The sequence below is a fragment of the Dermacentor variabilis genome, chromosome 7, assembly GCF_050947875.1.
Source record: "Dermacentor variabilis isolate Ectoservices chromosome 7, ASM5094787v1, whole genome shotgun sequence".
NCBI lineage: Eukaryota > Metazoa > Arthropoda > Arachnida > Ixodida > Ixodidae > Dermacentor > Dermacentor variabilis.
This window is the reverse complement of record NC_134574.1, coordinates 62,524,389-62,547,017: the sequence shown is the minus strand read 5'-3', so window position 1 is coordinate 62,547,017 and position 22,629 is coordinate 62,524,389. Positions and strand designations below refer to the sequence as shown.

Sequence of the window (22,629 nt, the reverse complement as noted above, 5' to 3'; positions counted from 1 at the left end):
CCAGCAGCACTGACATGAACTAGAGACGCATGGCCTGCACCCTACTGTCGATAAAGTGCAGAGCAATTCAAGCAGCGCCGAATCTTAGTAACGTGACACAGTACAAAGAATTATTGGTCCTAATCAATTTTTATACCAAATTTTCACCCAATCTAACAAACGAGCTACACTCCTTCCACTAGTTTTTCTCCAAGGATACTGTACGGAAATACTAACGTCTGCCTGAAAAATAATTTTTAAAATGCAAAAAGTTTCGAAGTGATAGTATCGTTTAGTAGCTGTATAAAGTTAAAAAAAGACGCATTTTGCTTACATGCGATGCTGGGCAAATATAGTTTTGGCATGGTTTTATCGCCAGTCTTCAATCGTTATCTATTGCAGATAGTGTTTAATTGAATATCGATGACTCCGGAAATGTGGAAATAACGCGCGCATCAAAATGAAGCGCTAGTCATCGGTTAGGCATTAAGAAATAGCACATGTTTCATTATGCTCACAGTTTTGATTTTAGTACAGATCAGGAGGCACTCGCAGGGATTTTTTGAACCAAAAAAGCATTCCAGTGCTGTAGATAGCACCAAGATCCATCGCTAGGTAATTTTTCGTTACGAGTACCGTTTTCGTATTGAGCATGAAGCACGAACGAATATGATCAATCCAGGTGACCTGCCATACATTCCGCTATCCGACAGGACAATGGAAAGTGATGAAAACTTCTAGTTATCACAAGTGATGACAACTGCCCCTAACTACTGCAGATGCAAAGCGTGAAATGACAAAGTATGCAGTGCTAATTGCCGTTCGTAAAGGAATTTTGCTTGGTTCGTCAAATGTGGTTCAGGAAAGTTATAAACCTTTCTTTCTACGCCTGTTTTAGGGGTCTACCGAGACTTTTATTCAGTTCGGACCGACACCGTTGTGAGACCAATGTCACTTCAAAAGGATATCAAAAGGCAACGCTTTTGATGGATTCATTAGTCCATCTCGCAAGCTGATGACAGTAATGTGGGATGTAGGGCCGTCCCGAGCCAATAATGATAAAGCGCACTGCATAATTGTTTTACTACGCGACTGCCGCACCTCGTCAATTTGGCAGGTTACTCCATTTGTGTTGAAGAAGGTCATCTAGAATATTTACATTTTTATTTTTGTAGTAAGCGGCAGTTGGTGTCTTTTTCATATTATAACGCGATAGCGTTAAGGGCCCCGTGTGGCACAAAACCCGGCGTCGGTGTTCCGCGTGGACCATCGTTTCCACAAAGATCATTCCGAGCCATGCAAACCCAACCGTGCATACCTAACCACGTATACCCAACAACGCAGACCTTCTTCCTAGTGCAAAGATGTTACTGAACTAATTGCATCTCTAATTCAAGTAAAACTAATTGCAAGTAAAATACGCCATAAAAATTGTTAAGTGTGACTTACACACAACCTGCAGACATGATAGCGTCGGATCGTAATTTGAATATACGAGAAAACAATTCTGTTACGCGAAAACTCTAACAAGCCCCAATTTCAGCGTTTCTTCCATCCATACACCAGCTACGCCACCCACGATTTGCGTGCACCGGCTCGAGGAAATCTTGGAGGCCCCGAGGTGGCACGCCAGGTTCCTTGCAGCACTTCCAATGGCGCTCGCCTCCACCGCATCGAAGCCCGCTCAAGCGACTGCGTCTCTACCAGAGAGGTCGTTTTTTGCATAGTGTTCGGTGCAAGCGTTTCCCGCTAAGCCTTATGGTTACATAAGCTGTAGTTGCCGGGAAGCGTGAAAAGGAGTCAGGGATGTTTGAATGCTATCGCTTTCCGCTCCTAAAGGCGAAGCTTAAGAGTCCTTCACTTTTTTGCTTGTTTTTGGATGTCCCAATGTGCGTTTAAAAGGGGCTGGCCCTACTTTTATTTTCTGTAGCCACCTGTTCACAACAGTTCTTGTCAGGTCAGAGTTATTTTGAATGTTTCTCCACGTGTATATTGACTTCAGTGTGGTGACTGCCCAAGGAAGCTGGGTCTAATGTAGGCCTGGACAGACGTATGGCTCAGGATGCGAAATCAATTGATCCATCAATCAAAAAGTTTATGTTCAAAGATTGTAGTTGGGAATTTTTTGTTCTAATTTTCGTTGCGCTCATTGCGACAGTACTGAATGATCCTGACTTGTACGCACACATGTAATGAATCCCTTTAGCCCGTTAGAGGTTCACATCTGATCTCTTCATCACAACTTGAAGCAGCACTGCTGACTGTTTGATGATCCAGGTTGCTTACAACACCTTGTCCATGGCCAACAATATCGTCGATGATGTGGTCCAGTTTTCTCATTACATCTTCCTCATTGGCAACATGCTTCTCATAGCTCTTCCACTTCTCTGCAGTCACATTCATTATGCCATGTCGAACCAGAGGCTGCACGTCCTGTATCTTAAACTTGTTGCTTGCGATCGCCAGGGAGCCACTGATGTTTCTGCAAACCAGCTCTGTAGCATTTAGCTGACAATGGTAGGATAGTAGGCACACGATGAGGTGACCAGAAGTTCAGCCATGCAGTACACACAGTCGCGATCCCCGTCCGTGTTTCCGGCGCCGACAAGCTTCAAGAACTCCGCCTTCACCATATTGCTGCGTCACGCAACACCTCTTCCGGACAGCCAAGCTTGTACGTTCTTTTTGAGGCTACTCATGTGCCGCACGTTATCCTGCTTGACAGAAGAATATGGCCTATTATCCATCACTATAGCACCACCTGGTCGTAAATGTGAGAGCAGCTTCTGAGAGAACCACTTTCGTCGTGGTCTCCTTTCATTACCTCGTGCTAGTCACCTGATATTTCCTCAGCTGTATGACTTCCGCTGCGCCGTCGACGAAACCGCACTCACTGCCCCAACGTGTCTCAAGAAGCCTGCTACCACTGGGGTTTTAAGACCAGTTGATAGTACAGATCGACGTGCGTATTGCAGATTGGATGATGCCATCAATCCGCCTCCGACTACGCGTTGTTGACGCACTTTTGGTAGATGAAAAGAAATTCGTTTCTTCTACTGGAAGCCAAGCTTCTTCAGCACCCTCTGCATCATCGCTGTGGACACGGTCGGAAGCATCTCTTGGAAACGCTTTACCACCTTACAATAGCTGCAATTTACCCAATCTGCCCAAAATATTGAGCACTGCCCTTAGAAACACGCTCAGGTAGAAATCGTTCAGCCTCTTTGCCCGCTCACGGCCTTTGCCAGAAGAACGCTTCTTCGTTGACAGCACTGCCCGCATTCTCCGCATGTGTGGTCCACCGCTAGAACGTTCGCACTCTTACCTGGGTGACTTTTGCCGTAATGTGATGAGCGAATACACACTTGAATTTTCCCCGCTCTCCAGGCGAAGCGCTTGAAAAACATTTAAAGCCATCTGCTTCACCAGCTAGAGTAAACAGCGTACATTTGATTGGCGGCAAAGAGGCGACACAGCTTTTGGCAACACAACCGACTCGGGCGACACCATGATGTTGCTGAAAGGTGCTGCATTAGCGCCAATTTTGCAAACTGAGGAAGAAAAGCCTGCAACGGGAACCCCAAACCCCGCTAAAATCCACTAAGTTCAATATTTGCACCAAAGGTGCCCATAATTTCCATGCTTTCAATAGCTTTCAATCAATCAACCCAAGAATAAATTATTTAATAACTATAAACCATGGACTCAACTTTAACCATGCACTTCTTTCTTTCCTTACTAGAAACTGTTGACTGAGTGCAAGCACTTTCATTCACAGAAAGATATCGCCTGCTTTGTTTTTGTTTGCCGAGCACTGAGCAGGTGGTTGTCCACTCGTTCCGCTGGTTCCAGGCGGGCTTCCAGCGCTACTCACGAAGCACACATCCATGCGGGCATCTTGCGCTACCTTTGCTGGTCGTTCGTAGCATGAGCAGCATTTACTCGACTTTTGGAGTCCAGCTCAAACAGCTAAGATGACATTTGTCAACTGTTCACATTCTGTTCATCTGCTTATATTTGATAATGTTCAGTTGACTGAACACGTGTTGGACCTCTGCGTTTGACAAGGGCCGCACCAGCATGGACATAACAAACTCGGCTAGCTCAAAGAATTATTTTTGTTGACGCGTCCCTGTACTTTTTCAATTCATCCCAGAATGCAGCTGTGCTCGTACGATTGTTCAAGGTGACGAGAGAGAGCTTTTGCCATTGCATATAGGCCGCGATTTTTTCCGATTGCAGATTCAGCAATTTCATTGGTAGCATCAACGAGTTTCTAACTACACGAAATGGCGGGCAGACTCTCTGGAATGGCCTGAGGATGGACGGATGTAGTTGCGACTGGCTGCCCCAAGAGGGGCGCACTATTCGAAGCGTTCAGCGTGTTCCGATGTTTAGCATCGTGACACCTCAGTAATGTCACACGCGCACAGCGACGTTTTCTGGTAGAAAAGAGTACAATTATAAAAGCGTCGACTCTTCAGAAATGAAAATGTAGAATGACGAAAACGACTTCAAGAAGCTAACAGGACCTAAAAAACGACAAAAATCACGCCTTCCGCAATACAACTTCACTACCTAAAGACTGTAAAAACTCGCTACACTTAGCGGAAAAGCCGCTAATTTGGCAACACTGAATACCACATTGCAACAGGTCTCCGCTGAGCTACATCAACACTGGCTTCGTTTCATAATTCCAAAACTGATTGAAGCGTCCTCTACACTTTAAATAATATCAGTCCTAACTACGCTTTAAATTTCCGTATTTATATTTTCAAAATAGTCCTGGATTGCTAAAATATTTGAGGCAGTATTTGCTGTGCTGCTACAGCCGTCATTGGACGACATTGCTCGACCTTTGGCAGTGCCGTCAGCAGGTTGCAACATGGAGTATAGATGCACTCTCCCTCTAAGAGAATGAACCTTTTCCGGCTGCCGTGGAAAGCAACGGAACCCATGAGTGCCCAGTCACGCGGCAATTTTGCGTGTGTTAGGCACTTTCTTTCACGATCGGAAAAACACTTTTAAGTACCACGACTTGAGCAACAGAAAGGTGTATCGGGAGTTTTATTGCTGGTCTACAATTTTATCACTGACGCTTTTCATCTAATTATAATAATTGAGAAGTTGTTTCAATAATTAATCAAAACTAAATAATAAGTTAGCCATCATGCAAAAAATAATCTCAGCATCTCCAAACTACGGCAAACTTTTCCTTCGTTCTGTCCACCTACGTCTGCATTTTCGTATTTTTAAGTCGTGGCGCATGATAGCTCAGACACGCTATATAAGTCACAAGTCAATTATTTAGTTTGCCTGTTATATGTGCTGAGCACATTACTGGCTCTAAAGTGGTGAATTTTAAGTCGCATTTTAAGCATTAAAGTGGAATTTGGGAGAAACTACACTAAGTTTCCTTTTTCTGGCAATGCTATCAGCGGCTACATTTGCAGGAAGATAAACAGAAGAAAATGCTAGATTTTTTGTGTATTGATGAGCATTCGTTTTGAAAATATTTTCTAATGAGCTTCAGTATTAGCACAAGCTAGGACAGCCGTAGTCGAAAGGCTAGTTGACCTGAGTTACTTCTGTGTCATAAATAGAGAGCGCACCCCGAATCCACGTAAGACAACGAGGAATAATCCGTAATGTAAGATATGCGTGTCATTATATTGAGGAAGGTTGTAGTTATTGTCACATTGCTATTAAACGTAATGACGATAAGAAAATGCTGATACATTAAGCAAAACCTGCGTCATTTGCATAACCCCTATCGTCCTCTGTAAATTAATATAGAGTGGCGACCTTTAACGACTGCACTTTATACGTCATTTACACTTTATTGCCAATTGTGCGCAACATAGCATCAGTAGTGCAGAAATATGTATGTTGTTTCCCCGACATTGGACGTGAAATGCCCCTAGTCCGCAAGATGACTTTGGAATGTTTCCACGCGTCAGACATAGAGGTCGAGTACACCTTTGTATGATATGCAAGGCACCGATGAAACATGCTGACAATAGTTCCAAGAGTCAGCGCAGCTGCCACTAGGACGAAGCGCACCCATGACCATTGCATGAAGTAGAATTCTAATGTATTTTCTCTTTTCTTTTCGAAGCTGAAGAACACGGAGAGTAATGCCATATTTTCTAATTCTCGGAGACAATCGACTGTAAATGAAGTTTTTCAGAGATGGAAATCTTTTCTGGCCCCCATATACTCGACAAGTACCAGTGGAAAACAGCTTGTCGTTCTGGTGACTGGGTAAGTAAATAGCGCCTGAAGTCCTTTTTTACTGACACTCGTGATGATATTCGTCATCAATAATGCATATTTTTTTGCAGACGAACTCTGAAAGGAGCCAGCGGGGATGACGTTTCTGGCGAGTAAAGAGGCATTATTATGAACCCGGACATACATCTGTACTGCACATGAGTATTGCACACCTGTATTGCACACAACTAAAATATGTTGCTCTTCCTAAATGTTCCGATTTTCTGCTGGCAGTCCTACATATGTATCATGCACCATAAAGTTGGTAGAAGTTGGCTAGATGTGTATACAAAATTTTTGGAACCCATGTTTTCATAACAATCAGCATGATTTGTCTAAAAACATGTAGTAAGGAAAGAGACAAATATTGTCAATCTTTATTCAGGGCGAGGGCATTTTATGCATTCGAAAATATGGTATTCCCAATATATTAAAACGAAATATAGGTGTCCATAGGGAATGAATAATGTGTAATGCTAGAAAAGTAGTCACGGCCTTTCATTTTCACGTTTTGAACCTCTTAGCGTAGAAATGGGTTCACTAATAGTGCGAGTTTTACAAAGCAGTGCAATGGCCTAACCATCATGGATGCGAGAGTCGAAGGCCTATTATTTCGACCAATCGCATTTATAACTCACACGTAAAGATCTGAGGACGCCTAAGCGCTTCTGATCCGTTGGAACGCTAAACAACGTCTGTCCAGTTGAACGCCGCTGAGGGGTCCTTCGAGAGAGGAACTCCCCGCGGCAAGCGGAGCATGCTGAGTCGTCCGACTGTTGGATTGGCGCGTATTGATTTGGCCTTACCGAGGCGCAGGTAGAACGCAGGTGCGAGCTTGCGCGGACGAGTGCCAATAACGCAGGTTTCGGAGAGCGAAGGTGAGGTGGTGCCGCGTGGCGACCTCTTTCCGCACGCAACACTCCCGCTCTCCTCCGTCAAGCCGCGCTCGTGACGGGACGTCACATCCTGTGGGAATTTAGGTGCCGTTTCTCGCTTGTCCGGATGAGATACGCTGGCGTTCTCGCCCAACGGGCCCCCATTTGTCGCTTTGGTACCAATAATCTGCACGAAGATTTTTGAATCCCGCCACACAGAAAGCACTCGCCACGCCTAGTATTGACACTTATAATTTGTGCTCAATAGCATATTAGTTTAGGTGGTTCTGTAGCACGGTGATAAATAGGAAGACTAAAAAATGATATTTCTAATAAATTTGTGTAGAATATTGCCTCAAAATTACGTGGTAGCCACTGCACACTAATTGGTTCATCTTAGATATTTGAAGTATAACCATTGTCACAACCAGAAAAAAAATGTATCTTTTCTGTAGACGTGTGACGAGCATCATTTCCACCTTCAGATTTATATTTATCTATCAGCAGACGCATTTCATGAACCTTTTTGACAGTCACCGTATTTCACATACTACTATAATTAGGATTCTCACATGCCTAAAAAATAGCTTGATTCGTTTTAAGAAAGTTCGCGATATGTCGAAAAATATGATAAAGCCACTGTAATCGGGGACCTGTTAGTGTATGCTCCATATATTTGCAGTACTTTGGAACTTTACTCTGCGTCTGCAGGCCTAGTATCCACAGAATACTGTTGCTCTGCTGCTGAAATATGAAGCTAAATATACAACGTAGCAACTGTTAATTAACTATCACAAGTAAAGGTGATCTATTTATGAAAGCTTTTTCCGCCATGTTACGAGAGCGTAGGCAGAAATCCGTGTACGTGGTGTTTTTTAATTTACTGATTTAAACTCTATTTCCCAGTAGCAAAATCATAATTCCTGAAATATTTAGCCATACGAGTGGATAATACTTGTACCAGAAGCCTAAATTCTTAGTTGACTGATTAGAAAATTTGCACTAATAAACCTTAAAACAAATCACTTCACCGCACATATTGGAATTAGCGAATTGTAGTAGATGAGTTCGCAAGGCATAGAACAGACTCATAGGTTCAATGAATGAATTCAAAAGTTTTACGCGTAAAACCACAATTTGATTACGAGGAACGCTGTAGCGGGGGACTCCGGATGGTTTTTGACCACCAGAGGATCCTGAACCATTCAACGGGACACGGCTAGCTTTGCATTGTGCTCCCATCGAAATACGGTGGCTTCGGCCGGGATTTGATCCCGCGAACTCGTGTTTATGAGCCCAGCACCATATCAGCTGTGCCATCGTGGCAGGTCAAATTCGGTGTGTGACAAAATTTTCTAGATATTCATTTTAAAAGCTTAGAAAAAATGCATTTGCGTTACACTTACTTCTGCGCTTCATGCAGAAAAAGGCGTTTTGGATAAAAAGATAGAGGGTAAACATTGAATTTGTGCAGAAAGTTTGATACAGCATATCCCAGAACCCTTCCAATCTTCATATTTCGTTGCCAGTGTGTATACTGTAACACAGCATCCGAGAAGCGTGGAATAGAAGGAAGAAGCGGCGCAAGGATTTTGCAGTGATAGCCTGTTTCGAACCGCCCATATTTTCCATCTCCTTTTCACTGTAAATAAATATATACTACATTCAGTGGCGTCGCCAGAAATTTCGTTCAGGGAAGGGGGGGGGGGCTCACATTGCAGCTTGGCCTCCTCCTAAGAGGAAACATGAGGTCGGATACTCCTATCTAAATTGATGTAGAAGGAGAAATCATTCTTCTCGGTACCCACAGAACCAAATTTGGTGAGGTTTGTTGCATTTAAAAGAATAACTAAAATTCTAGTGGCTGTTTGTTCTGAATTTTTTATTTGGGTCGGCAATATTTTATTCAAAAGTGGCAAAAGTTGAAAATTTCCAGAAAACGATACAATAAAGTTTACAACTCTGTAAATCAGCAATGAAAATTGATATCACAATTCTGTGATTTGCACATGATAGTATATCTACAGCGGACAAAATTGATATGTTACACGAGTTTCAGAAGTATTATGAAATTTGGCTCTTGCAGAACCCTTGTATATAAAATAACCAATCCATGTAAGATACAAATACACATTTCGAATTTGCCTGCTTTGAATGGGGTAATGGATGCCGTTTACAGAACCCCGATATCTGTTCTTGATGCAGAGCTATTAAGTTGTAAAGTTCGTCCTTCTATTTTTTCGAAGTTTCGAATTTTTCAAAATATTTTAAACAAAGTTCCGGCCCTAAATCGAAATTCCGCTTCCAACATACACTAGAATTTAACTTTCTCTCTCAAACGCAACAAATTTCATTAAAAGCGATTTTGGAGTAATCTCAGAAAAGTGTTTTTGTGTTTTACATGTATCTGAATAGGCCGCGACGGAGTTGGGCCCAAGCTAAAGCTTCCTCTTAAACAATTTGCCTAAGGATCAAATACATGAATAATAACTGCATTTCCATTGCCAAAGATACTGCAAACGGATTCTTGAAAGCTACGCACTGTCAATACAAGTAAAATACGTATTTTTTCATAAAATATTACACTCGTAGGTGCCAAAAATTGTGCCCAACATAACTGATATCGATGTTTCCATGTTTTCGGTCTATTTATTAAGCAAAGAAAATATCACACGAGCTTTAGAACTACATCAGTTCGAAAGCAGCAAAGCAGTGCATGCCGCTGATATTAAAAATGTAAAGGCCATGAAAGGAACAAGTTGAGGACAAGTATGTTAATGAAACTGCGTCATTCAAGATCCTTGTTTACATTCTTGTACATATGCGACGGCCAGTGAAAAATCTCAATGACGCTGTCACTTGTTCCAATGTATTACGCAGGAGCAGCTGTCAATGGTCTTGTATCGTGAGTAATTGCACCGAAATTATAGTCGCAGCAGAGAGCACGTACAAAAAGCAGGATTTCTGCAGAATATACGAGAGCTAGTCAAATGAAAATGAGCCAATGCTAATATACGACAAATGGGGCACTTTATTTAAAAGTAGCCTTCATGAGCATTTAGACATTTGTCCCATTGACTATCGACTCGCGTAATTCCCGTCTCATAATGCTCCTTGGGTTGCCGCTTCAAAACGTCTGCAACTGACTTTCACGTCATCGTCCGTGACGAATCTGGTTACCTTGAGCTCTTTATTCGGTTGCTCCAAAAAGTGGAAGTTGCAAGGCGACAGATTTGAGCTGTATGGCGGATATTGCAGCATTTCCCGCTTGAACTTAGCCAGCTTTATATTATCCACATCAGCGACGTGGGGACGGGCACTGTCGTGGAACAAGATGACCCCATTGGTCAATTTTTCACGTAGTTTGTTCTTTATTGCGACACGCAGCTGATCCGGCGTTTCACAATATCGGAAACAATTGATAGCCTCTCAAGATTTAGCCAATTCTATCAGTAATGGCCCCTGACGATCGACAAGTAAAAGTCAACAACACCTTTCCGCCGGAGATGATGGCCTTTGCTTTCTTTGGGGGTGGTGAATTCGAAAGTTTCCATTGTAAGTTTTGCAGTCGTGTTTCAAGCTCGTAGTAGTGGCACCATGGTTGGTTACCGATTACAATTGCAGACAAGAAATCGTCACCCTTATTGTGATACCGGATCAAATGAGTAAACGCAGCGCCGAACTTCTCCGTATTCTGGCGGTGGTTCAAAATCTTGAGCATCCACTGCGCACACAAAAGCCGATAACCAAGATGTTCATGAATTATGGCGTGAAGGGTGACGGTGAAGCGAACCGTGACTGATGTTCACATCGTTCTTGTGTCGTCAGCTCATCAACCTTTGCAGTTTATTTAGGGTTCATTGCACGATGGGGGGGGGGGGGGTGCTTTGGCCTGGTCTGGGATCGTCTTTGCAACTTTCACATCCTTCTTGAACCGTTTGTTCTAACGCTTCACAGTGGTCGATGGAATGCAATATTCAATGTACACGGCAGCCATCCGGTGACTAATTTCGTTTTGGGAAACACCTTCAGCTGTCAAAAACCTCATGGCACCACGCTGCTCAACATCTGGAGCGTCCATTACGTCACGCAACCATGTTAAACCCATTTTATGAGCGCATTAAACAACATTTATCCTCACAGCTGCGTGCCACTTTTGTAAATGAGAGATGCCTGCGTGCTACGCTCAGGCCTTGCAGATAGCGAACAGAACCATAATTGCGCGGGGTGGGTAGGCTCACTTTCATTCGACTCCCCCTCGTACATTAGAAATGCGAAAGTACAATGGAATATACAAATGCGAAGATACAGCTTGATAAAGGGCAAGAATGCCACTGGAAACAAAGTTCGCTGCACTCCAATAATCTCCAATAGTCTCCAATAAATCTACGTATCTAAGAAAAAGTCACGGTATATAATGGGTCAAACAAGGCAAATAAACATGTTGCGCAATCACAGATTCATAGAATCCTAGTTCCCGCGCCAATTCCAACCACTCCCCCCGATGTATCGTGCGCGACGGAAGGCGGCGCGCTTGCTCCCCGCTTTTCTTGTTTGTGCACACAAGACTGAGCCACCATCGTTGGCCCACTCATTTCCCCCCACCCCCCACGTGCTTTCACTCGCACATACAGCATGCGGCACGCGGTCCCGATGTTATCGCCCTTGGACTTTATGCGGAACATGAGGGCGACGGCAGCAATGAGCCTACAGTCTCCATAGAATAATAAGTGTATCCGGCAGCTGAAGCGTCCCATGGCCCATTACTTTGCGCAAAAGAAGTAACAAAATAGAAATTTCACCATGAGACAATTTGCTGCGCCACAACATTTATTTTCCTTTGGGGGGGCGGGGGAACCGCCATGAAAAAAAAACGCGAAGGAAAGTATGTTGGTCACAATCGAATGCCTACTTTGGGCAACTAATGTGGCTATTAAAGGAATATCGAAGAAAACACGAGACGTTTGGTCCACCAAGAAGCATGCGCATACTGCTCGGTATCCTACGCCGGCGAGACAAGATTTTCAGGAGAGGTTGCGCTCAAGCGAACGCCGTGCAATCCGTCGAAACCCCACAGTGATGGCGGCGAGCGACCGTTGTTTCTTTTTCTCGTCTGCTAGCTAGAAAGCGTGCAAAAATCTGCCAGGCAAAAATGCACTCGGCCAGAGAAAACCGAACGCGCACCAAAGTGCGCCGCGCTTTGGTCGGGGCAACACGAGAAAAACGCATGCGCATCCCCTACCCGCTGGCTCTGGCAGCCCGCGGGTAGGGGAGCGAGAAGAAAAATATTGAAGAGGCTCAATCTGTCCTCGCGTTTAAAAGTCAAAGAAGAAAAAATAAATAAGAGCGTAGTTACCTTGGCTGGCTTTAGTGTCTTCACTGGATGCCTTGGCGCAGGTGAAAAAGATTGTTGATATTTTTCTGTGTCATGACGGCACGAATGAACCACCACAACGCTCCGTCTCATCAGGCCTGGCTGCGGGCTTTGTCAACTTGTCTTATGGTGTGTTGATTTGGCTTGTCTCGTTGTATGGCCCGATGTACGACTTTGGAAAAGCTAATGAGCCTTTGGCGTCAATATTAATGGCAACATTAAACTTACAAAGTTCCGCAATTAAAAATCTAAGGCACACGTTTGGAAATGGCAATGCAGTTTTCGCGTCAAAAGTTTTTGAAAACATTATACCCATAAAGTTTCGGAATCGACATCCACGCGCTCCGTAGATTCCATGATAGAGCGTAGATTTCGCGGCCTCTGCGAGATGCCGCGGCGAGTCCGTTCGCCATCAAAACGTCCTTGAAACTTTGTGCTCGGATGGGGCTGCTCGCGTTATGTCACTCCCGGTGCATGGGCGTTGCCGCGAAATCCAGCCCGAGTTCGCAATTTTCTCGGTGAAATGGCTTTTCGAGCATGAAAAAGACGTTCTAGACAAAATCGAGAATGATTTCCTGCGCCGGGGGTTGCTTTGGTCGGCGGTGCATGGGCAGCACACAAAAATTTCGGGGGAACTAAAGCCCCATAAGCCCTTCCCCCCCTGGCTACGGCCCTGACTACATTAGTAACAAGTGGTTGACGTGCTGGATACTGGACACCCTAGACAACCCAGTCCTATAAAATTTTCGAAGAAGCAGACGCCTGGCTGGACTACCACCAGAGCCAACTGGCATGGCGGACGCCCAAGCAGGCTGGTCGAAGAACACCATCAAAGAACGCATCGTTCAAGCCAACCAGACACCAAGGCGTCCTAGCTACTGGACGCCGGAATCACGTATATTCTCAGGTAGAAGAGGTGAAGGCGTGGATGACTGGCTGAGACGCTATGAAAGAAAAAGCCGGCATAACGGGTTAAGTACGTCGGCGCAGTTTGTAAACTTTGCATTTTTTCTCGCCCTTACCGTTCTACTTTTGTTTCACAATCATGAACGCGTGCTCGCCAATTGGTAAACTTTTAAGGAGCTGAAAGCCTTCTTTGGCGACTTGAATTCCAAAAAGAAGAAAGCGGAACACACGCTTTCGCGCAGAGCCCAATCGCCTGGTGAAACGTGTACGACGTATATTGAAGAAATATACAAGCTATGTGTAATTGTCAACGCGAATATGTCGGATGAAGACAAAGAGGGACATCTGTTAAAAGGCATCGCTGAAGACGTCTACGATTTTTTAATAACGAAAGAAAACTTGCACAGCTAGGTGGTGCTATCTACAGTTGAAGCAACGCATTCGACTCTAACTGTTTTTGTATGTCTCATCGATGGCAATGGCACAATACGTTGTCTGTTCACTTTTAGCAGCCACAGATATCACAAGCAGAAATGTGAGCCTTTTGAATTTAGGCTGATTAAGCTATCGTTAAGCAAGACCCAATGACGACCGACACAAAAGAGGCCACAAGCGTTGTTACAACACAGATGGATGTCCGCGTTGCTGCGAAGGGCTTAGTTTATCCAGTGTCGTGGACTTCATATAAGCAATATACCACTCGGTTAACGAGAAACTTTGTGCCACACAGCGAATCTGCTTTGCAGCGACCGTCCTGGAGGGAAGAATCGGGGTCCAGTGGTCTTAAAGTGACGTTCGAGGAGGATCGATTCCTCCATGCCTCGGTAACCTTCACAATAAATCTGGTCACTTTTTTTTTCAAGTAATGGCTAAAATCAAAGCTATTTCACGGCATTTGGTCACGAATATCATTTCATAGCGATGACTAACGTATACACTTTAGTGACGGCTTTCAGTCGCAGAAAACCTCTTTCTTTAGACTGTATTCCCTAGTACACAATGGAGAGACGCGAGTTCTGCACGTGCGGACATTGGGACATGTGTAGCCTCGAATCGCTGAATTATTCATCTAGGGAAATATTTAACGTCTATGAGCTAATTATGCATTTAATCAAATGGGTCAATTACGTGATATACCACCATTTTCGGCATTTTTCTAAGCGCTATATGTAACGCTTACACATCTTCCGGATGAAACCCGTGGTGGCAGCAACTTCATACTCGCGTTTAGTGGGCGAGGTGTGAGCAGTGACGTGCGTCAAATGTTTTATTGGTTTTAACGTTGAGAGTAAATACGTGATTTGAAAATATTTACTGAATACTCTTTCTTCCCCGCTACCTTTCAACGTTATACAATCCCTGTAATTGGTTTGCCCTGTCTTGGTGGCGAACAAAGCTAGGTACGTTGTTCATATTTTGTGAAACTAATGAGCATGCTATAGGTGATGTTCGATAAAAGTAGAAATTCTGTAGCTTTATTACAGCTTTCGCTGACAATCAGTTATTCGCGTGTTACATGGCTTCACAAGCATATTTGGCGCATGTCACATCTAAACGTCTGCGAAATATTGCCTGTTATTGCGTTATCTAAACGTTTCCAAATATTTACTTAATTGGTGTTCTCTTTCAATTTTCATTCAGTGCACGATGTTCCTAATATGTTTCTGCGCTGTCCACAATAAAATAAACAAGGCGCTTCAATTATGATTGGTGAAAATAAGGGGTATGCCATGCATAATGTGTAAACGAAGTTCAAGCGTGTTGGTTAATTACGTCATTTGTAGTAGAAAACTAGTTCAAGTGCTACTGAGCATTATAAGTGTGTTTAAGAAGCGTACATAAATCACGCACTCCGTCGGGCAAACTGTATTCGATGCCGACAGCCAATTCAGTACAAATTGGGCAAAGATATGACAAATCTGCATCAGAATTTACCGGAGTTTTTACCTTATACATTCATTGCGAAAAATTATTCAGCAAGTGTTCGAAATATTTATGGGGCCGCTATGTGCTATGTTTGCTAGTTACCTTATGTTCCTAGTTTAGATCACTTGTACTTTCTCTGAAAAATGGGGCCTCACGTGTGCAATGTGTCGCGCAACTTTAACATATCTTTATTAATTAGCAGCGTTGCAGATAATTGCCATTATCCTCTTTCTTCATGCGATATGCAAGGTTTGTGATAGGTTACCCCGCCCTTTGTGAATAACAGGAGGCAAGGCGTTTACGTTTAGCAAAAATAATGGGCGCTTTATCGGTCATGCCTAGGCGAAGTTCAAAGTATGTGCGTTATTTGAATAATTTCCACAAAATTACATATTCAAGCCCTCCGGAACGTATCGCTGTACTTATAAAGGCGCAGAATTTAGTGAACTGCTCTGGGAGGAATATAAAAAGGTCAATGAAAACAAATTTAGTGGGAAAGGTGGGAACGCTATGGTCCATACAGCCGCGAAATATATATTTGCATGGATATATTGCAGCCATTGGAAAAAATTCTTCAACAAGCGCAAAATGCTGCGGTCTTTCAAGCCTGAGTGTGATGCCAGCAACGTTTGAAAGTGTGTGATTTATTTAAACGCAACTCAAATAGTTACTGCAAACGACTGAAATGTGACTTTGGTAAAAAATGGGCTGTGATTTTGCAAGGTCGCACATTCTGTAGTTATTTTTTTCGATTAGTAAGCAATTTAATCGTTACTACATGTATAATTTGTGGCAGTTAATGTATCTTTTAGCGGCAATTTATTTCTTGCTTTTGAATGTGCATTGCATCTGGAGGGCGCAGTAGACCTATTATGTCGTGACGTCTTGTTTGATCGCATTCTAGATCTGTTACAACGGGAGAGTATTCACACTTCATCTACAGTTTGCGACAAAAGAAAACTCTTCTTTGTTACAGGATTTGCTGTCAAAGGTGGTATCTGTACTGGCAGCAATGTTGCAATGGTGAAGGATGACGGAAGCTTTTCAGCTGTGAACAGTATCGTTAAGGTGTTCCTGCATGCGTAAGTGGTACTGCTATGCATTCCATATGTTACCTATGTGGTGTCATTTGAATTTGCAAGCGCACAGGCCATTGACAGTACTAATAGGCAACTAGGCGAGCCTTAAGCTATGCCAATCTTTAGGGGATGTAAGTAACATGAATACCTCGCAGTTCACTTCAGAGGCGGTAAGTGGAGGAGCGTACTCCGACGTAGAGAGGTACATATATTACTGCTTACTATTTCCTAGGAATCAGGCTATTGCAACGACGTTCTCCTCTAACGTCTCAGAACAAAAATTCAAAAAATGACGTTAGGATCTAACCGTGAACCGAAGTTATGTATTGGAGTGATCTAGCACTACTATAAAACATGCATACATGGCTTACAAGACAGCACTGCGTCGTAAACTTGCTTCATCATTTGACAAATGATCTTAACGGACCCCGATGTAGGTGGCAACCTATAGTTGCCCTAGCCATGTAATCTATTTGCTTTCTCTTTACCTGATGTGGTACATACGCAATGAACAGCACTGGAAATCCGTTGGTCCTGGGATCAATACCTTGTTCACGGGAAAATTCTTCCTCAACTGCGAAGCGTTCTTTCCGTGAAGGCGGTATAGTTTTTCATTGTATCTTTGTGACACTCGAGTGGATGGAATTTCTTTTTCCAATTGATAAAGCTTCCTCCACATCGTGTGTTTCTGTATATTTCATTTGTGGTGTAGGTGGTAGTAGATAAATTGAAATCATCTTTCTTTTAGTGTTCGCAATGAAACTGTTTTTTTTTTGTGCATCTTCTGCGAAAAATTGCGCATAACTTTCTTAAACTCACTAGACACGTCTTGCATTTTAATAACGGCGACAGCAGCTTTTAGCAGCGCTATGTGTAAAATGCAAAGCGACTATCAGCACTAATTTTCATTCCAGAAATTTTATTCCTCATTAATTTGTATTGCGAACCCAATTCATCACGAAATTCCCATAGTGGGTATAAACCATGGCATGAAATGATACTAGTAGCAACACCAAGTGGAGGATGTGCACGACACGTTGCGAAAGAGCTTTCCACGCCTTCGGAAATAGGGGACAGTGGGAGCTGTTGTGGTGTTCACAACAGCAATTACTCTACACGCGCTCCCACAGTCGAGATGATCGCATAGATTCCATGCGTTCTCACTGCTGCTACTGAATACTTGTCATTAGTGCTTCCGACATCCATAGAAGACGAAATTAAGCTTCATTACTGCAGCACATCGACTCTGTCACGATTATTATGATCATTATCAGCCTGTTTTATGTCCACTGCAGGACGAAGGCCTGTCCTTTCAATCTCCACTCTTGTCCAGCGCCAACCGATTCCAACTACCGACCGCAAATTTCCTAATTTCATCGCTCCACTTAGCCTTCTGCCGTCCTCGACTGCGTTTCCCTTCTCTTGGTACCCATTCTGTAACCATAATGGTCCAGCGGTTATCTAACCGGCGCATTACATGAGCTGCCAGGCTCCATTTGTTCTCTTGATGTCAATTAGAATATCGTGTATACCCTTTCGCTCTATGATCCAAACTACTCTCTTTCTGTCCCTTAACGTTATACCTAGCCATCTTCATTCTATCGCTCTTTGCGTGGTCCTTAACTTGTTCTCAGGTTATCTTGTCAGTCTCCAAGTCTCTCCTCCATATGTAAGCACATATGGCATCGACTCTGTAAGGCACTCCTAATGTTCTAATCCGTATAAGTACCAAATATGACGTAATATTCTGTCATTAACACGAGAGCGAGAGAAAAAAATGCGTACACTTTAAGATCCTCAACTTACTAATACGGGCTCATGTGTAACCTGTTGTGTAAATTAGCAAGTGGTCGTCCAATGAAATTATTAGTTCAAGTTTAGGTGAATCCACACCACATTATCTGGCAAGCCTGTACTTTGGAGTGCAGCTCACGCCTCAGTGTAATACTTATGTGATGCTAAATGTTGTCTATACCGGGATTAACTGAGGAAGCGAAAAGTTCAATGCGTTTAGAAATCTTCATGGAGTTCGGGCAACTGCAGTATTGTCATCGTTCACGTGTAATTATAACCAATGGTGCCGCCAAGTTCGGGTGTCAGGCACATCGAACGCAATTGCGACAAGGCGTCTGCATCACAATTGGGAAATTGTGTTTCGCATTTTTTCTAGACATAAAGAAAAGCATCGGCAAAAGGGTTACCTTCGGCGATTCTCCTTATTTGTTTTCATTCATTACTGTTCACAGGATGGGCGTTGACATGGACGGCGTCGGCGCTGCTGCAAGATGCTCGGCCAACGCTGGACATCTTATGGGAAAAGGACTGCTAAATGTTCCTTTAAGTTTCTCCGAATGTAGTAGGTCTCTTGCGCAAGCCGCATTAAGGTAAAGTGCAAATTTTATTGCGGTTTAAAGCGTGCTATAAATGTTTGGAATTATCCTCAGTATGTGGTTTTGACCTCAGTCTATTTCACGGAAACATTGATATATAAAAAAGCATGTTTCGTTTGTCTATCAAAACCGCGTTCCATGTAAAATCTTTCTGGAATGTATCTCTGAGAGTTGGAAGTGTTGTTCATCTTATGTTTACTTAATTTGATGGGAATAATCGTTATACTGAAAGAGTCATTTCTTGTGCGGAACGCCTACAGTAGGTAATACTGATTTTGCCGTAAAGAAATCCAGTGCTTGGTCTGTATAAAAAAGACACTTAGATTATTATACTGAACTCATTTATAACATGATGAAAAATTTTGTAGGCGGCTCAACGTGCAACCTACTTTCGTAAATTGAATGGCATTGAACACAATTGTTGTGCTTTCACATTTCGAATATTCCTTTCGTGCGATAGCAACAGAAATGTACCCTCCATAAAATAACAGAAACATCGAAGCGCGCACTAGGGCAAACTGGTAATATTTAACATTCTGTGAAAGCCAGCGTCATGAAGGCATTTATGAACGACCTGGAACAGCGTGCTTCGAGGCCTCTCAAAGAGTCAAGCAAGAGCACCAGGAGTATGTCAGTACCACTTCAGGCCTATGTTAGAGCACGGGTATGGTATGATAGCTTGACGCGCAACACCCTCGCAGTAAACAATGTAAAAGTCACGAAATACAATGCATGTGCAAGTCCGGAACAATTTTGGTATGCGCAATTCGCTTTTTCCTTTGGGGGGGGGGCACTTCTGAATGACGGCCGTGGTGCGCAACCCATTCTAACTTTGTCATCCGGTATCTGTCATACCGTCATTGTCACGCCATCGTCGTCCTGCCTTCGCCGCGACGCTGCCCCTTGCTAATCAAAACACTAACGCCATTTCATTGTCGTCATGCCTCCGTCGTCAAGCCGTCATGGCCATACTGCCTTCTTCGTTCCATCGACATCAATATTTGTTCAGCAGTCTATCGTACATACTTTTCATTATTCAATTGCGATTATTTCACGTTGGCTCAGCCACTGTTGACATCCCATCGTAGTCATTTCGTCATCGCCAGAAATTGGCTATCATGCATCCATTGTCGTAATTTCCTAGTCATATCGTCGTGATTATGCTATCGTCGTCACGCAGCCTTCGTGATAGAGTCGTCGTCATGCTATTGTCGTGATAGTCCTATCGTTATCCCATTGTCCTCATATCTTCGTAATGCCATCGTCATCTTTGTTTCATTAGCGTGGCGCATTTCCACCAACGTCGGTGTTCTGATGCCGTCGTGGTCTTTCTATCGCCAGCATTCTAACTTCGACATCCGAATTTCATCATGCCACCATCGTACTAGTGTGGCCATGCTGTCGGTGTCGTGCTGTCGTTTTACCATTGTCCACATGGTCATTCTTTTGCCGCTATGCTGCCTTCGTAAATTCAATGACATTCCTTTTTCGTCATTTTATCCTAATACGGATGACGTCGTTGAATCGTGATTACGCCACTGTTTTATTATCATTGCCATCAATACGTCGTCGTCGTCATACAGTTGCTATTTTACATCCGTTTCCTTGGCATCGCCCACATGCCGTCGTCGTTGTGCCATCGTTCTCATACACTCGTTGTCATCCTGTTAATCTCATGTCGTCGAGCTGCACTCGTTATGCCATTGTCACCATTGAGAATCGTCATCTCAGTAGCGTCGTGCTGTCGTCGACTGCATTTGCTTTTCATTGCAGTCATTCCTCCGATTTTCCATTTTCCTCACTGCGTCGACGTCATAAAGTCGCCGTCATGCCGCAATCATTATTGTCGACCTTGCAAGCTAGTGTAGTAGGGAAGTGGGACAATACCGGAGTATGTCGCATGAAGCGGAAGCGACGGAAATCTCAGAATGACTACTACAGATGTTAGGTAAACGTAACTTGGGAAATACGGTGTGTAGCTACGTTGCTCAAGTGCTACTCATCGTGACATGAGTTGTGCCATAGTATTGCGAGCGAAGCTTCCATTGGCTCCCATGTTTCGGTGGCGATGTAGTCGTGCAAAAAGACCCAGTTGCTCCCAGAGCAGAGCAGCTACGAGAAATAGCCGTTTGATGAGTTTAGGACCCTGCCGGCGCCGGAACGTGAGTCATTAGCAAGGATTAAAGAAGCATAGGCGCGCGCTCACGCCACGCGCGCAGTCAGTCATAACCATTTTGCTTTCGGCGGGGACGGAACGTGCAGGAAAACGTTTCGTGCACGCTGCGCCGGCTTCGTTTCCGTTCGGTTCAGTGTCGGAAAACTAGCCGCCATTTTCGCTAAGTAGCTATAGCGTTGGGCTGCTGAGCACGAGGTCGCGGGAACGAACCCAGGCCGCGGCGGCCGCATTTCGATAGTGGCATAATGCGAAAGCACCGATGTACTTACATTTAGGTGGGCCTTGGAGAACTCCCGGTGGTCCAAGCTTTCGGAGTCCCCCACTATGGCATGCATCGTAATTATATCATGGTTTTGGCACGTAAAACACGATAATAAATTTTAATTTCTTGTCTCCTAAAATGGATGCGATGGCCACGCATTGTGCGTTCCCCATAGGAACGGGCAGCCTTCGATGAGCGGCAGCGAGAACTCGCCCATGAAAGTGCTCACCGTGGGCACGCCGATCCAGCTGTTAAGGGCTAAATCTAGTGGGACGTAGCATCACGTTGGCAAGAACAACAGCGTCTATAGTTCGAATGATGATTCCACGCACTGGCACAGCCAACGTAACTGGACGCTGCCAACGCACTCCGACGCACCCGCCATCGAGCTGCGCTCGCCTGCCCGCCAATAACATCGGACTATGCACCTTTAGCGCCACCCGCGCCCACGCAATCCGACAACAACGAGAACATGTCGAGCTGAGGAAGTGGAAGGCCGAAGTAATCCGCCACCGTTACCTGTGTGTTACTTCACCGTGACAAAGGTCAGGTGCACACAGGACAGCCTTCGCTCACCCGCAATTTCTGGCAAGGAAGGGTTGGTCTTTTTTTTTGCTTTACCACTAGTACCGCTTTCTGTGACATTGCTAGGTAACATGTACTCTGTAACGTCGCCCAAAAGCGAAAAGTAAAAAGATATTACAGTGATGTCATCAAGAATTGAAGAGTGTGTTACCTATTTCGTAATTCCTAAGAAACCCAAAAATAGTTTCCCACAGGGACTTATTGTGCACAAAATCATATGACTCGGCTATGTGATGCCGATCGTTACGGAAGAGGCACAAACATAAGAGGAATAGAGACAGATCTGGATTCAATGGCATGCCGCATCTAAGAATTTTCTTTCCGCAAATTGAACTACGATACATAGAAACCAGACGCCAGTATCGCAACCACAAACGGAGAGCAGAGCTACGAAAGGGCATAAGATCAATTGCCAGCAAAAACACGCCACTATTCCATGCTACCAACGATAGATATAGTACACATAAATGAATTCCAAAGTTAGGCAGAAAGCAGCGCCGTGGTAGCTCCTTTGCTAAGAAGAAAGTACGCATGTTTCGAAAGCAGGGGCTCAGAGCCCACCTGCAGCATGTTGTTTTCTATCCCCCTTCATTTTGCGTTTACCATTTTTATATTTCAATTTAATGAAAGGGAGCTAATGTTGTCCTTGGGGGTCACTGCATTTTGGCTACAAACGAGTGACTACCAATATTCGGGCTCCTCGCTTCCCCTCCACCTCGCCCATTAACTCTCTCTCTCTCTCTTTATATATTATATATATATATATATATATATATATATATATATATATATATATATATATAT

The 22,629-nt window shown here is 43.9% G+C and overlaps 1 protein-coding gene across 6 annotated transcripts in view; it reads left to right on the top strand.

Annotated features, from left to right (window-relative positions):
- The window catches only part of LOC142589085 (uncharacterized), a 111,263-nt gene that overhangs the window by 34,878 nt on the left and 53,756 nt on the right, over positions 1 to 22,629 (top strand). For 3 of the 6 annotated variants that reach the window (XM_075700868.1, XM_075700867.1, XM_075700871.1), the window contains 4 exons: positions 6,098 to 6,243; positions 6,324 to 6,361; positions 16,310 to 16,415; positions 18,659 to 18,796. In XM_075700868.1, coding sequence (XP_075556983.1) covers positions 6,098 to 6,243; positions 6,324 to 6,361; positions 16,310 to 16,415; positions 18,659 to 18,796 — 428 coding nt within the window. The remainder of the gene's footprint in view (positions 1 to 6,097; positions 6,244 to 6,323; positions 6,362 to 16,309; positions 16,416 to 18,658; positions 18,797 to 22,629) is intronic. The other 3 variants (XM_075700869.1, XM_075700872.1, XM_075700870.1) reach the window with 2 other exon arrangements.